The sequence below is a fragment of the Lycorma delicatula genome, chromosome 2, assembly GCF_047948215.1.
Source record: "Lycorma delicatula isolate Av1 chromosome 2, ASM4794821v1, whole genome shotgun sequence".
NCBI lineage: Eukaryota > Metazoa > Arthropoda > Insecta > Hemiptera > Fulgoridae > Lycorma > Lycorma delicatula.
In genome coordinates, this window is record NC_134456.1 from 166,781,885 (window position 1) to 166,798,371 (window position 16,487).

A 16,487-nucleotide genomic window follows, 5' to 3' on the forward strand; every position below is an offset into this window, starting at 1 on the left:
ATAAGCTTATATCAACAAACCTCATCGCTAATCAGAGAAGGGAAATTTTAAACTGTTACGCACACATTCTATATGACATCATTATTCTTTTTTCTTTTAATTTCATTCGTCGGTAAGTTGTGTTGCACAATATTAATTACTGTCGTTCTTTTAGCACATACTGTCATGCTAAAGATATATTTTATAATTATTCTTAGTAGACAGATAAAAGACGACAGTTGATTCTGTTTTCATGGTGCGTAATCTTTACCTGTTCTATTTAGAGTTGTGTTTTTAGTTTGTTTATATTTTTTTTTATTTGGGACTACACAATTTTGTAAGATTTTTTTACTTTACATAATCAGAAGATGATTTTTTTTCTAAATGTTTATTGGTATTATCCTTTTTTTTTTCATTAGTTTTTACATAAGTAAGTATTTTATAAGTACTTTTATAAGAGAATATTTTGTTTTTAAAATTATAAACATGAGCTGCAGAAAAATAACTCACATCTGGACTTGCTTTTCTGAAGCAAGCCTGGAAAAGCCTTATGTAATCTTTGCCTTAGTTCAGTATCTTATGCTGGTGGGACGATTAGTAATCTATCTCATCATATTAATGTTAAACACCCAGGAGTTGATATTTCAAGACAAAAAAATTGTTGTCCTTCTGATTATCATGTTTCAGAAATGCATTACAATTTAAATCCTATTACGTCTATTGTGATTGAACCAAATGAATCACAGTAATTAGCCCTTAAATTAACAAACCTTGTTAAATCGCCTAATCCTTCTTCTGTACATCCAATAACACCTTTGTCCTTAAAAAAGAAAAAAACAGAACAATTGTCCCTTACTTCCTTTGTTACAAAACTTGTCCCTCAAAGTAAAAGCCAAGCGTTAGCAATTCAATTAATTAGGTTAATAACTAAAGATTATCAACCCATTTCACTTGCTGACAATGAAGAATTCGAGAAGTTTGTTCACGTTAAATCCTGGGTATTCACTTCTTTGTCAGAAAACAACTACAGCTAGTTTAATTCCACAATTATATGATAGAATTTCTTGTGAGATTCGTAAGTCATTATATAATATAGAAGCATGCACAATAACCACTGACAGTTAGATATCACAAATAATAATTATGTGGCCATAACTATCCATTTCATTGACCATGATTGTACAATTACTTACTTTTATGGAAATCTGTAGTCAACATACGGCTGAAAACATTGCCATTGAATTACAAGGTAAATTCAGTGAATGAGCTATTACTGACAAAATAGGAGCAGTTGTTAGTGACAATGCAGCAAATTTAAAAGCTGCAATTCGCAATTGTTAGCTAAACCATATTCATTGCTTAGCGCATAAAATTAATTTAATTGTCCAAGCAGCAGTGTCAGAAATAAGAACTGTAGTCAAATCGAAGGAAATTGTCGAATTTTTTAAACAAAGTTCTCATGCTGCCTCCAAACTGCAAAACACACAGTAACAAATGAATTTTAAAGAATTAAAATTAAAACAGGAAGTGCCTACACGATGTAACTCACTTCTGCACAAGTTTAATAGATTATTAGAAACAAAAGAACCACTAATTTCGATTATCGCTGTGGTGAATCCTATTCTAAATATTACATTTGATTGGTGGACAGTTATAGCTGAAGTGTGCAAGTTATTGAAAATGCTTGAAGAGATAACCATTGAAATAAGTTATCAAAAAACTGTCACTATTTCAAAAATCTATTTACTGGCGCGAGCGATGACAAGACATGTACTTAAGATTAAATCTTCTACTCAAAGTTCTGAAGTACGAAACAATATGTTAGACCAACTGCAACATAGATTTAAGAATGTTGAAGATAATTATATTTTGCTTGAAAGCATGCTATTGGATCCCGGCTTTAAAGATGAAGCATCTTACCAAAATGCTTTCACAGAAAGTTCGAAGTATTCAGATCGAATAAGGCGATAGGGTTGAACCCAACAAGAGATTATTGAACCCTGCATTTCAACTGCATGGGAAGATTTTGATAAAAAAGTAACGCCAATTTTAACTAATTCAAACCTAACATTAGCAGAAATTTTAGAGCTAGATAAATATATAAATGAACCGCTCATCTCAAGAACACAAGATCCTCTTGGTGGAAATAAAGGCGGTTAATTTATCCAAGATTATTCAAAACAATGCAAACTAGGCTTTGCATTCCGGCAACCTCTGTTTCCTGTAAACAAATTTTTTCAAAAGCACGACTGTAAATAACTGAAAGGCAAAATAGACTTACATCAAAGAATTTAGAAAAAATTATATTTCTACATGTAAAATAATGTAAAGTTTATTTGAAAAGTATTAACTAATTATTTATTTTGCTTAATTTTTTATTATTTTTTTGTGATAGTAGAACTAAACATTGTTAAAAACAAAATGTTTGTGTAAGTAACTGTGCGCATATATGTAAAAACATCAAGTAAATATAAATCATAACATCGATGTGATAATAAAACAAAGACTGAATCAATGGCTCGCTCAAAAAAAAGGTACGGTACAAGCTATATTATTTTAAATAATTGATTTTGACCTCTACAATTTGACATTGATGTCAGCATAATTATTTATGTCATGTATAATAATTATTAATTTTGTTATTTATAACTTAAGAGAAATTAGTTTAAAATAAATTTTCTAGTTATAAATACTTTTACCCACCGGGTTGGTCTAGTGGTGAATGTGTTTTTGCAAATCAGCTGATTTTGAAGTCGAGAGTTATAAGGTTCAAGTCCTTACATCACATGAACAGGGCTAAGGAAAGCCCTATTCATGTGATGTGGACACCACATAACTTCCTTATACACCTATTAAATTACATACACTTTTTTGCTGTACTTCATTTAAACTTATTTCATTTGAAAGTTAGATATGATCCTCCAGTTCTTTAATAAAGTGGACAGTTACACAATTGTTAAAATATTGGTTTTATTAATTGTTAATACAATTATTAATTGTATTAACAATCTTACCTGAAATATTAGGATAGAAGTCCTTTTATTACACTTTAAATAAATGTAAGTAACTCTTACATCTATCTAATGCTTTTTTTAAAATTATTATGATGTAACCATCAACAAAATTAAAACAAAAACGAATAATCAGATGTTTCACCAAATCTGATGTGAGAACCACATGACTTGTATGTTTATTAAATTACATATAAACATTTTTTTTTTTAATGAAAAGTACACATCAAATTTTATTTCATTAATAACTTCTCATACTTTTTTTATTTTTTTTTTTTTTGCAATCTTAGGTTAATAATTAATTATTAATAAATCAATACGTTTAAATTTTAAAAAAAGGGAGATGAAGTCTGATTTGATCCGATGTGGCCTTCCCCTTACAAGATCCAAATATTTCATAAATTAAAATTTTATTTGGCTATAACTCTGGAACCAATGAAAATAAAACCATTTATGATATATCTTTGAAAAGCTGTCAATGAGGGCTTATTACTTCAGTTAAGAAAAAGCCCAAAATCCAGATTTTTTTCGATTTTGGACACTTGCACTTTTTTCAGACACTTTTTTGGTTCAGTCGATTGCAATCAAAAGGGGAGATGCACAACTAATTGTTATCAGACCTAAATCCAAAATTTCTACATACTATGGCTAATCATTTTTGAGTTAAGCAAGATACATATGTACATACAGATGTCACATCGAAACTAGTCTAAATGGATTCAGGAATGGTTTTTTGCTATCACAATACTTCCTTTACTTTGTACAAGGGAGTAAAAATCAGAATTCATACACAAAACCTCTTTTGAATATAAACTAATTCTGTCTAAAAAATAAATTTTTTGGGCAGAATATGAGTGATTTCTATTAATGTTTTCTATAGTTCGAAACTAATAAACAACAAAAATATTATTATTGAGCATTTCATATACTCTTTATTCTTGTACTTTATACCAGCTCATCAAAAAAAATTAAAAAAGTTTATATAAACTACAACTTACAGTTCATACTCAGCAGTGCTGAGAATGTAAACAACAAAATGAAACAAAATTTTCACAAGTAGATCTAATTACATATTCTCCCACAACTAAATTTTGTAATTATAAAACAATAAAATAAACCATTTCAAGGCCTTCAAAATTGTTATATTAGGATACTAGTTTATATTCTTAATATTGCAGTCTACATTTTTTAAACCGTATTACATTTAGAGGAAAAGTGTAAAAAAATTATTCGCTGCTGTAATAAAATGTCAAAGATAATTTACTTCATAAAACATATATAATATTTTTATAATATATAAATCCCCTAGGTGAAAGGCCCAGGTGAGTTCTAGGCCACCAAGTAAACCTTGAGGCAGCCACTGAAACTGTAAACAAAAATTAAACTGCGCACAGGTTTAGATTAACATATGCTTCATTTTTCTCTTCAATGTTCATTATTTATGATTTCCTTATTGCAAAAAATTTCAGTAACACATATTTCATTGTACTGCATAAACCATGAAGTGTGTAGGTTACAGTATCAGATGTTATCGACAATAAATTTATCATTTCGGAAGAACTAGCCAAATTTCATACTTAAAGACTAAACCCTAACATTTTAGAATAACATTTTTAGTTTAACATATAATTAATTATTTATAATTATTAACAGTCGTTTGTTTAATTATAATTGAAATTAATAATTTTAATATAGCAGAATGACTAATATAGCATAAATTGAGAGGAGAGTGGAGGAAGTGTTAGGAGAAGACCAATTTGGTTTCAGGAAAAGTATAGGGACAAGGGAATGAGTTTTAGGCCTCAGATTAATAGTAGAAGGAAGATTAAAGAAAAACAAACCAACATACTTGGCGTTTATAGACCTAGAAAAGGCATTCGATAATGTAGATTGGAATAAAATGTTCAGCATTTTAAAAAAATGAGGGTTCAAATACAGAGATAGAAGAACAATTGCTAACATGTACAGGAACCAAACAGCAACAGTAACAATTGAGGAACATATGAAAGAAGCCGTAATAAGAAAGGGAGTCCAACAAGGATGTTCCCTATCTCCCTTACTTTTTAATCTTTACATGGAACTAGCAGTTAATGATGTTAAAGAACAATTTAGATTCGGAGTAACAGTACAAGGTGAAAAGATAAAGATGCTACGATTTGCTGATGATATAGTAATTCTAGCCGAGAGTAAAAAGGATTTAGAAGAAACAATGAACGGCATAGATGAAGTCCTATGCAAGAACTATCGCATGAAAATAAACAAGAACAAAACAAAAATAATGAAATGTAGTAGAAATAACAAAGATGGACCATTGAATGTGAAAATAGGAGGAGAAAAGGTTATGGAGGTAGAAGAATTTTGTTATTTGGGAAGTTGAATTACTAAATATGGACAAAGCAGGAGCGATATAAAATGCTGAATAGCACAAGCTAAACGAGCGTTCAGTAAGAAATATAATTTGTTTACATCAAAAATTAATTTAAATGTCAGAAAAAGATTTTTGAAAGTGTATGTTTGGAGTGTCGCTTTATATGGAAGTGAAACTTGGACAATCGGAGTATCTGAGAACAAAAGATTAGAAGCTTTTGAAATGTGGTGTTATAGGAGAATGTTAAAAATCAGATGGGTGGATAAAGTGACAAATGAAGAGGTATTGCGGCAAATAGATGAAGAAAGAAGCATTTGGAAAAATATAGTTAAAAGAAGAGACAGACTTATAGGCCACATACTAAGGCATCCTGGAATAGTCGCTTTAATATTGGAAGGACAGGTAGAAGGGAAAAATTGTGTAGGCAGGTCACGTTTGGAATATGCAAAACAAATTGTTAGGGATGTATGATGTAGAGGGTATACCGAAATGAAATGACTAGCACTAGATAGGGAATCTTGGAGAGCTGCATCAAACCAGTCAAATGACTGAAGACAAAAAAAAAAGCAGAATGACATAAAACGTTTATTTTGCATAATAAATTGAGACACAAAGAGTAACAAAAACGAATGTTTTTTGTTTTTTTTTATATCAGATACAGCTTTTGATATTTATAAAAAAAAATGTTTAAATGGTAAATTTATTTTATACTATAAATAAATACACAACATCAACATATGCCAGTCATAAAAAGTAAATATCATTAATTTTTAATGAATGTTATGTTATATAAAAACAAACTTATTGTATTCATATAGATAACTTCTTTGGAAGTTGATTTTTTGAAGCAGATTTCTACTCCTTACCTCATGAGGTGTACTTTCAGAATCTTTATCATTTTATGGTTAAAAACAGGTTTCTGAAAGTTGTGGACATTTAAAATAAAAACGTCTTGAGAAGAGAAATACAATAAAATTTGTTCTAAATTTAAAATCCTTTCAACTCTATTTTGTAATTAAAAATTACAATAGTGAATACCAAAAAAAATTAATTTTGTTTACATTCATTCAGAATGGCAAACACGTATGTTAAAATATTTTATTATATCATCATTTGAAATTCTGTATTATTTGTGAACCTCCTTTTTAACTGATAAGATATTTCATAACAACAAGCTAAATTACAAATATTCATAATATCACATAGTTAATTTGATATTTGAACAATTTAGTATCTGGTAATAAAACATAAAAAAACTTATTTTATATATATATTAGCGTCCCCATCATGGCTTTGTTCAATAAACACAAGTTTGTGAGTATAGCAATGATAAATAAAAAATTAAAGGCTGTTCAATTTAGAAAATATTAATGTATTGTAAATTCTTCAAAGCAACTGTTTGGTAAGTAAAATATCCAAAACTTTGGATGATCTGAAGAATGCAGGTTTCAAAAGAATCTGACTCCATCTTAAAAATAGTACTTATAGCTGGTTACTCGTCCATTGTCCTGGTAAAAAATGTATATTGCCATTCCTAGCATTACTCAATAAACACCACTAGGAGGTTACCATACTTCATTTTTTTCTTTGTTTTATGTTTTTTAGTCAAGTAACCAGAGGCAGGTGCAGCCAATCATGTTGCAAATACAGTAACAGTGGCAATGATTGTGTTGATTGAGCTGCTGCACCATACACTGTCTCACCCCTTAAAAAATTTTAATTCAGAAGAGCCCACAGTTGTTTTTAGATATTTTATATAAAGAGTAACTGAAAATCCATTGAATTTCTTTTTTAATATAACTGGAAATTGGAAAAATTTGCAACCATTTTTAAAATCTTTTTATCTTCCTTCTCTTCTTTCAAGGTCAAATTTCAAAAAATCTAAAAATACATTTTAATGTTACTTCATTTTAATCCTTTAACTCTGAATTCCAAAAAATACTTTCACTGTGCACTTTAATCCTAAGAAGAATGTGTATACAAATTTTCATCAATTTATCTTAAGTAGTTTTTGCTGGCCATTGATTATGAATCGGTCACGACATGTTTTATATAAATATACTGAGTGGGCCATAAAAAAGTATTTCCGCCAGAATATGGAATATAGAATAGAAAATTAACATCATAAGTTTGCTCACAGGACTTTGGCATGAAAAATTTGTACAAAGGAAGTACATTACTTTCCCTACCGTAAGTCATATGATTGTTCCTTCCTAGGCTCTATTCAATGCTACGACCGTCAGTTGTTTAATGGATCGTGTGCGTTATGCTTACGTTAGCGATGTATTCGGTACTAGAGCAAGTGAATATTTAAAGTCGTACATAAGAACCGGTCCTTTGAAAATCACAGGAGTTATTACGTAAAGTTTCGTAATCGTCCCGACCCAGCTGAACACAGCATTCAGTAATTTGAGATGATATGGAGCCAAACGAGTTCTGTTGTAAATGAACCAAAGAATAGGGCGCTATCTGTCCGCACTCCTAAATTTCGTGCACCATTTTCGAAGTGACACTTCGTAGTATTCAGAAATCTACCAGAACTATCGCAACAGATCGGGGTGAGTATAACAACCTGCAAACGTGACCTGAAGAGTTTAAAGTTGAAACCGTACCGCATTATAGTTCTAAAACAATTGAAGGAACCGAACAGCCAAAAACGTGTGATTTTTTTTCGCTAGTTGAATATGGTTGCAGATGGTCGATTGGACCCGTTTATGTTTATCATGACAGACGAGGGCATGGTTTCTGCCCGGAGAAGTAAGTATTGGACGTCAGAAAATCCGCATGTAATACTCGAGGTACCCTTACATGACCAGAAGATAAGTGTGTGGTGTTGTATGCTTACCACGCGTGTTATTGGTCTAATATTTTTTGACAGCACAGTCAACACAGTTGTCTACCTGATCGTTTTGGATGACTTTGCTTGACAACTGACCGAAGATGAACGTGAGTATTGCTTTTTCCAGCAGGATGGGGCAACCTGTCCCGTCTGAGAGGTCATTTGCTCGTGTTTATTAACTGTTTACTGCTAAGCGAACAGTGAGTTCGCTGCCGCGGTCCCCAGTCTTGTTTACATATGACTTTCATTTATGCGGAATGTTGAAAGGACAAGTATATCAAAACAATCCACATATAATCGATGAAGTGAAAGAGATTATCAGGATGTGCATTAGCAGTATTACCTTGGTGGAATTGACGCAGGTTTACTTTTTTTTTGTTTAGCCTCCGGAACCACCGTAAGGTATTACTTCAGAGGATGAATAAAGATGATATTTATAAACGTAAATGAAGTGAAGTCTTATTCAGTCTCAGATCGACCATCCCTGAAATGTGTGGTTAATTGAAACCCAACCACCAAAGAACACCGGTATACCTGCATTTTGTTAAACCGTCGGCACAAGTGTTTAGATGTTGGTAAAAACCATTTTCAAAATTTACTCTGAAGATTATTACAGGTTTGTTAATTCTTAATATCAATATTACATATGTTAATGTCGATTTTGGCGGGGCTACTTTTACGTGGCTCATCTGCATATCAAGTTTGAAAATTACTTTATAAATTATTTTTACTGCTTGGAAATTGATGAGTCTAATGAAAAATTATCACATTCACTAACATGAAAAATTTTTAAAAACATATACATATGTGTAATAAAATCACAGCTTAGCAAGAGAATAATTGGAAGGGTCTTCAGAGGGTGTGAGAATACAAGGTCGTATGTTATAAAACTCTGTATAGCAACCAGTACTAATTTGAATAAAAATAACCTAGTTGATATTTCTGTGTGGTTTTACTAATAAGTATTGTGTTATGATCACTGCACAAATGTTTCTCTTTTCCCCTAAAGCTTCTGCGTGAGCCTCAGTTCTGATGACGGCTGTTAGTAAAGTGGATAGAATGGTCGTACTCATTGAAACTGTACTCCTGTATTGTAACTGTATTCCTGTACTGCACTCCCTATCGAAAATATTGAATATAATCTGAAACTATTCACATATAATTTGATGCTTCATTACTATCAATAAAACTACGTCATAGCAACCTACTAATATAATATACCATCCATACGAACTGCCTACAGAAAACCCATGGATACCCATCTCTTTTGAAAGGTACTTATGAAAGAAAATTAAACAAGGCACACAAGTACCTCTTCTCGGTCGTATAAAAGCCTAGAATGTGATATGATTAATAATTGTTTTCACTTGAATTTTAATGTTGGATTGTGAATTTCAAGCAGTATGAGAACATTAGTTCTTAATTGTTTTTACCAAGACTGCAATACCACTACAGTATCATTTCCAGCGACGGGGAGTTTTACTCTTTAAGACTTTGGGGGTTAGTGTCCCCACGACCTTAGCTGATAGCTGAAGGTCACGTCTAAAAAAACTGATGGTATCACCATCATTATGCAGTTCCAGTTAATGCTTTTTCTCAATTATGTAGGGAGATATGATTTTTTTTATTGCTGCAACATTTTTCGACGATTCCGTATTTTCAGGGTAACAGCAAACCACAACTTTGATACTGATCTCCGACTGCACTGTAATGATGTAAGAGTGTATTCTAATATGCAACATTTTGATCGTTGAAGTAAAAAGGTCGTGAAGATGAAAATATGATTGTATACTGGTAAAATAAGGTAGTTCCGGATTGGTATCCAAGCAGAAGTGGTATTTTTACTAATCATTTCACACACTTCATCTTATCACTAAAATACCTAGTTTATAAAATGTTCCATATCCTATTTCTAAAATTAATAGTTATCAACAAAGAGCTAATCTAAAAGCAGCTCGTAAATGACACACTGTTATTGAATATACGTTGCAGGATCTCTTAATACTATTTCATTTTTTTTATGAAAGCTCAATATCTTTTAGGTTATAAATTGGCTTAATTAAAAAAAAAGTATTCTACTTTTAAAATATTGGGTATTAAACTTAATTATTGTAAAAACGACAGAAGTCGATTATAATCCTGATACGAAACACGTCGTCATTCTGATGTCGACTCAGCTGTAGTGCGCCACTGATGAGCGAATAATCTAAAGAGCAGGTCCTTTAGTTCAGTAAGGTCGTAAAGCATTTTCGTTATTTTAGATGTAATTTTTTTTTAAGTTTATTGACGTTACTGTTTAGTTATTGATATTATGTAGTGCGGCTATGAGATTTCTGTGTGCGTTTTGGTTTTTTGATTTAGAAAGAATCAAAACATTTTTTTTATATTGGTGATTCCTGTTTTTTTTTGGTTATATTTTTAGATTTGTTTATTGTTATGACACGTTGAAGTAAATTTTATTCCATTTCTTTGTGTTAATGTTTATGGACGTCAATTTTAATTAGTTGGTCGGATTCAAACATTTAACGAATAATGGAAATTATTAATGTTATTTTAGTATTACTTGTTAACCTAATAGTCGATAACATCGTTGCCGATGATATGTATATGCCTAAAAAGAAAATTAGTGCTGGATTAAATCTTGTAGATGACGTTAATGAAACTTCTAATAAATTATTAATTAATAACCAGTTCTGCAAAAACAGTTTTTCTAAATTATGCAGTTCTTTAACACAGTACAGTGATGATTTGACAGTACTAGAATGTATCCAGTCATACAAGGTTTGTATTGTTAATGTATTATTTCATTTTTACATAATGTATCTGAAATTCGATTACACCTAAGTTAGAAAACAAATATCAATCATTGCATTTTAAAGTTGGCTTATGTGTTGTCATTTGAGGATGCAGTTCTGTGTACATTCCTGATTGATTTCAAACTACATTACTGCCCAGTTAGTACAATTAACATTACAGAGTTTTTCTAATGATTTAACAAGTTTGTATCAAACTATCTATTTTATTATTTTACTTGAATCAAGTTTAATAGAATGAAGAAGTTGTGGTAAATGGTTATCGAAATGAAATTATAGAAAGAAAACACTTAATTTCAGAAGTATTAAAAGAAAGGACAGTTTGAATGGGCAGTTAAGTTGTTAAACTGTATTTAAAATTGAAGTTTCACTTTCAACTCTGTGAAATGATGTAGTTTTTTTATTACTGGTTGAATTTGTTGTAACTACATACTTCTGTTACTTGCTCAATGTTTTTGTACATGCCCATACTTCTAGACAACATGCTACTTAAGATACAGAACTTCAGTTATATCTATTGACTTATTCAAATGTGTGTGGTGCATTTTTAATAAACATTGTTTTTTCTTATTGCTTTAAATATTATTTTGCTTGAACAATACTGTTTTTTTTAATGCGTTCATCGAATCTGTTCAACTAGTGAACAATAAGCAACTTCCATCAATGGCCAATGAGATGAGGATGCTATACGTGTGACGAAAATAAGTTATGAGCTTGAACTATACTTAATTTGCTGAAAATATTTCATCAGAAATTGTTTATAATGTATTTTATCCTTCAGTACTAATCAAATTTTGTTTACTCAAACGTTTATATTTCTTCATTTTCTTTTTTTTTATTGTTTATCATTAAAAAATAAGGAATAAATTAGTCCATAAGGTAATTCTGGGAAATTATGTAATCAGTTTCAGTTTTGTTCAACTTTAATATACCATAGTAGATACACTTAGGATCAGGAAAACACAAGATCTAAATGTCAGAAAGTAGATTTGGACAGCAGGTGACCTGTGCAAGGTTAAAGTCTGTGCCATGTTATCAGTACTTAATCAATTAACTATCATCAGCGTTGTGATTTATCAAAATCTGTTAAAAAGTTAGTCCATTCTTTGGACAGATGTTAAGGTTAAGGTTAAGGTTAGAGTTACAGTTAAGGTTAGACTATTGAAGAGGGAGGTTAGGGATAAATTAGCAAGGTATGGCAGGCAATACTTAACACTCTCTTGTAGGACACTTGGCTGAATTAAGATTTAAAATCTAATAAATTCTTTACAGAGAGAGACAACACTACATATTCTGTGCTATTTGTCATGTTTATGACAAAGACCACCATCAGTCATCTACAATGTCTGATACTGACAAATGTTAAGGTTAGTTTATGGTTTGTTTCACTCTCCACAAAACTAATCTTACTCTGACTATAACCATAATATTAAAACTAACTTCTCTCTACAGAATGTATTAGCATCCGAACTCCTCCCAAAATTAGTGCTATAACTCACAAAACTGATTGCTAATTGACTAGAGTACTGATACTGTGATGTAGACTTTGACCAAGCGTGGGCCGACCACTATCCAAATCAGCTTTCTGACGTTTAGATCTTATTTTTTGATCCTAAGGATATGTACTATGATATAAGTATGAAAAAAAATTTAATTTGATCAAGTAATTGCTCAGAATTACCATCCATTAACTTGATTTAAACTGTTTCACTGGATATCACAATGATCTGACCAATTGGAATTTGCTGAATGAACTCATCGCCGATTGAAATTTTTTATGTTGGATGTTATATCTGCAATCCATGTTTTCTGATCTTCCCGGTAAATACAGATTTTTGTAATCTACTTACTTGTAATGCATTCAATTAAAAATTGAAACAATATTTTTGTCAGAAATATGTTTTTTTAATTTTTATCAAATTTTTTCCTAGTGTTATAATAATGAGAATAGGTAAAAAGGCCTTATACGAGGGAAAGCCAAAAAGTAAACTAAATTCAAAAAATCAATATATTTATTTGTACTTACATGAATGATACATGTATTATTTTTCAACAGAACCCCCTCCTACATCTATGCACTTAGTCCATCTTTTAACAAGCTTTTGAATTCCTTCCTAGAAAATTTTTTCATCACTTCTGTGGCCTCTTTATCAGATTAATAACGATTCCCTCGCAACTCTGCTGACAATGGGCCAAAAAGATGAAAACAATTTGGAGTCAAATCCAGACTGTATGGAGGGTGGCCCAGCAGCTCAAAACCGAGATCTTAAGGCAAAGGACTGTTTTTTTGGCTGTATGAGGTCGAGCATTACTCTGAAGCAAAATCACGCCTTTAGAAAGTTTACCAAGTCTTTTGGATTTGATTTTTTGCTTCAATAAACACAGTAGCTCACATTAGTTGTCACAGTTTACTGATTGACTTTCATGTGTGAAGTAAACCAAAAGTGAACCTTCCATATCCCAAAATATCGTCATCACCTTTCCTGCAGACATCTGAGTTTTACGTTTTTTTGCTAAGGGTAATAAAGGATGTTTCCACACTAAACTTTGTCGCTTATTCAAAGGTTCAAAGTGATGGACCAAAGTCTCATCAGCAGTTATTATTTGCTTAACAAATGAGTCTCCTTCATTTTTGTATCATTTCAATAGCTTCTGGGAAATTTTCAAACAGTTCTCTTTGTGGGTGCTGGTCAATTGACATGGAGCCCAGCAAGTATAGACTTTTCAAAAGTTTAAAGAATCTAGGATGATTGAAAATGCTGAGTCATGGCTTATATTCAACTCATTTGCAATGTTATCAACTGTAATTTGTTGATTACTGAGAATCATTTGTTTAACTGTTTTAATACTGTCATTAGTATTTGAGGTGGAAGGCCTAACTTGCAGCTGTTCATCAGAGAGAGAGAGCGAGAGAGAAATCGTACCATTTTTAAAGCGATCAGTTCATTCGTAGATCTTGCTTCCACTCAAACAACTTTCTCCATATTGCTGCTGCATTCGATGAATAATCTCTGCTGGTTTCACCTCTTCTGAACTGAGGAAACTTATCACTGCTGGCATTTCTTCCTTGGTGCAATCAGACAAAGGAACACTCATTTTAAACAGGCTTTTAAACACAATCACAAATAGTCAACAATGAAACACAATACTTTCATTGAACAACTGATAGAGGTTATGAGTTATAGCAGAACAATCATTATTGCCATACACGTGATTGGGAGGGAAATCAAAATTTTCCTTTACTTTTTGACACCCTCATAAAGTAACAAACATTTTTTATTCAGCACTAATGTAGAGTTCATTCTATTGATTTTTCTTCATCTATATAATTCTTTGTGTTCTCAATGTATGCTCTTGTAATTTTGTTCTAAAATAGTTTTATCCTAAAAATTGTGCAGTATACAATTTTAACAGTTTCATTATTAAAAGGATTTAAATGAACAGAAAACATTCTTATTAATAAAACACTTTCTAATTTACTTTAACTCTTGGTTATCATAAAAGATGAAACACCCATGGATCGTATTACCAGCTATGAAATGTGTGGTTGTGTGGTTTTGCTGCAGAAATAAAAACAGAATTGATTCCCAGCCTACAGGTTTGTTCTTCAATAGTTAGATATTATAAAAATGATAAATCCTAACTTTTGTTCCTAATAGTTGAACTAACTAATGTAGGTAGAGTGTGACACATGTGATAGAATCTAGACAGGTTTGTGGTAAATAACCCTTTACTGTTAAACCTATTACAAGTCTTTTGTTTATGTAATGCTCTGCTATGACGATCATTTATACTCATTAACTGCTTCAAGTATTTTTAAACAATAGTATGTAGCCATGATGGACATTTTACTATTAATAAATCAAACCTACTTATTAATAAAGACTTTGTTTTACAGATTGATGTGGTGTCAAACTTAGATATTTATTGTCAAAATGCAATATGGAGTCATACAGCAAATCTTATGAAATATGATCATCTTAGTGCAATTATTGGGTCTGTATGTAGTGATGATGATTTGGAGATGCTTAAAAAAAATTGTCTTGAACTAGAAGAACATTCTCACTATCTTTCTTGTATATTAGATAAATATAATTTAATTAAGAATATAAAATGTCATAATCTTATTCATAGAATTGGATTAGCGGCTTTTAGTGATTTTAGATTAATTTCTGATTTAACAAAATATTGCGAAAATAATATAAAAGATTTGAAATGTGGTAGGATGCAGCCCAACAACGAGTTAATGGTAAGTAATGTATCTGTTACATATGTATTACTTCCTTTATCTATCTTTACACTTCTCTCTAGGAACAAATACACTAATCTTAATGCCTTAGTACATGGTGATTCAGGGAAACTGGTAGCCTTTTCTGTTGGTAGCCTTTGAATGGTATCTTTTATGTTGAATCTTTTAATTTTTATCTTTTTTTTAGAAAAATTGAAGTTTGTATTTATGAACAAATTAGTTCTCATTTTTGAGTTGTATCATAAAACTTAATACAGACTTTATTTAATTAAGTGTAATAGTAATGTATAACATTCATCATAATAGATTATATTGTACAGTTTAATTAGAAAAATCTTACAGTATAGTGATTATAAAGACATGGCTTTAAATAGTAAATAATAGGATGTGGTAGTGGTGTCCTCCTACCACTCCCCAAATAGCACAGTGGAGGAATCTTTATGGTTTCTGGACCAACTAGAAGAGGTGGTACAGCAGTATAGAGGACATTACATCCTGATTGCCAGTGATTTTAATGTAAAGTCGCCAGAGTTTGGGGGAGAAGTCAGAAGTGGTCAGGGGGTCACACATAGCAGCATGTGTAGCTGCTTGGGGGGTGCAATGTATAAATGGAGAAGGGAATACATTTGAGCGAGGGCAAACAAGATAGGTGTTGGACCTGGTATTTGGGAACGGGGAGTATGCGAGCTCATACCAAGGGTGGCAGATACTGATTGAAGAAAGCCTGTCAGATCATCGGATCATTACATTTGAATTCAGTAGTGGAGTGAATAGAAAACACCACAAGAGGAAGGTGACATCAGTGTTTGGTTGCATAAGATTTGCAGGGGCAATTTCACAGCTACCACTGGATGGAGTTACACCGTAGGAGTTTATTAGGATGATTAGAGATGAGTGTGACAGATCTGGGGTGGCTGTATCTCATCCTGAGAAGAAACATATTTATTGGTAGTCAGCTGACCAGGCGATCCTCTGGCAGGTCACAGGTGGTATCAGAGATCAGGTGTAAGAGGAGTTGATGAGGACAGGATTGAGGCCCGAAGGGAATTTGTAGAGGTCAAAAATGGATACGGGGTGAAAATAAGAGAAGAGCGTGGAAGGAACTCGAGGTGGCAGTTGATAGCGACCATTGGGGGAAGGGCTATAACCTAATAGCCCTTCCGCCAACCACCTGGTAACAAAGTGTTTCAACCGCAGGATACCAGTTCTCCCTGAGGAGAAGGTGAGA

At 31.8% G+C, this 16,487-nt stretch overlaps 1 protein-coding gene across 1 annotated transcript in view; it reads left to right on the plus strand.

The window, feature by feature from the left end:
* Nucleotides 1-10,373: 10,373 nt before the first annotated feature.
* Glg1 (Golgi apparatus protein 1) overlaps nt 10,374-16,487 on the plus strand; it is an 84,372-nt gene continuing 78,258 nt past the window's right edge. Inside the window, exons 1-2 of the mRNA XM_075356657.1 lie at nt 10,374-10,978; nt 14,909-15,259. Of these exons, the coding sequence (XP_075212772.1) occupies nt 10,730-10,978; nt 14,909-15,259 (600 nt within the window). The 5' untranslated portion in view covers nt 10,374-10,729. The remainder of the gene's footprint in view (nt 10,979-14,908; nt 15,260-16,487) is intronic.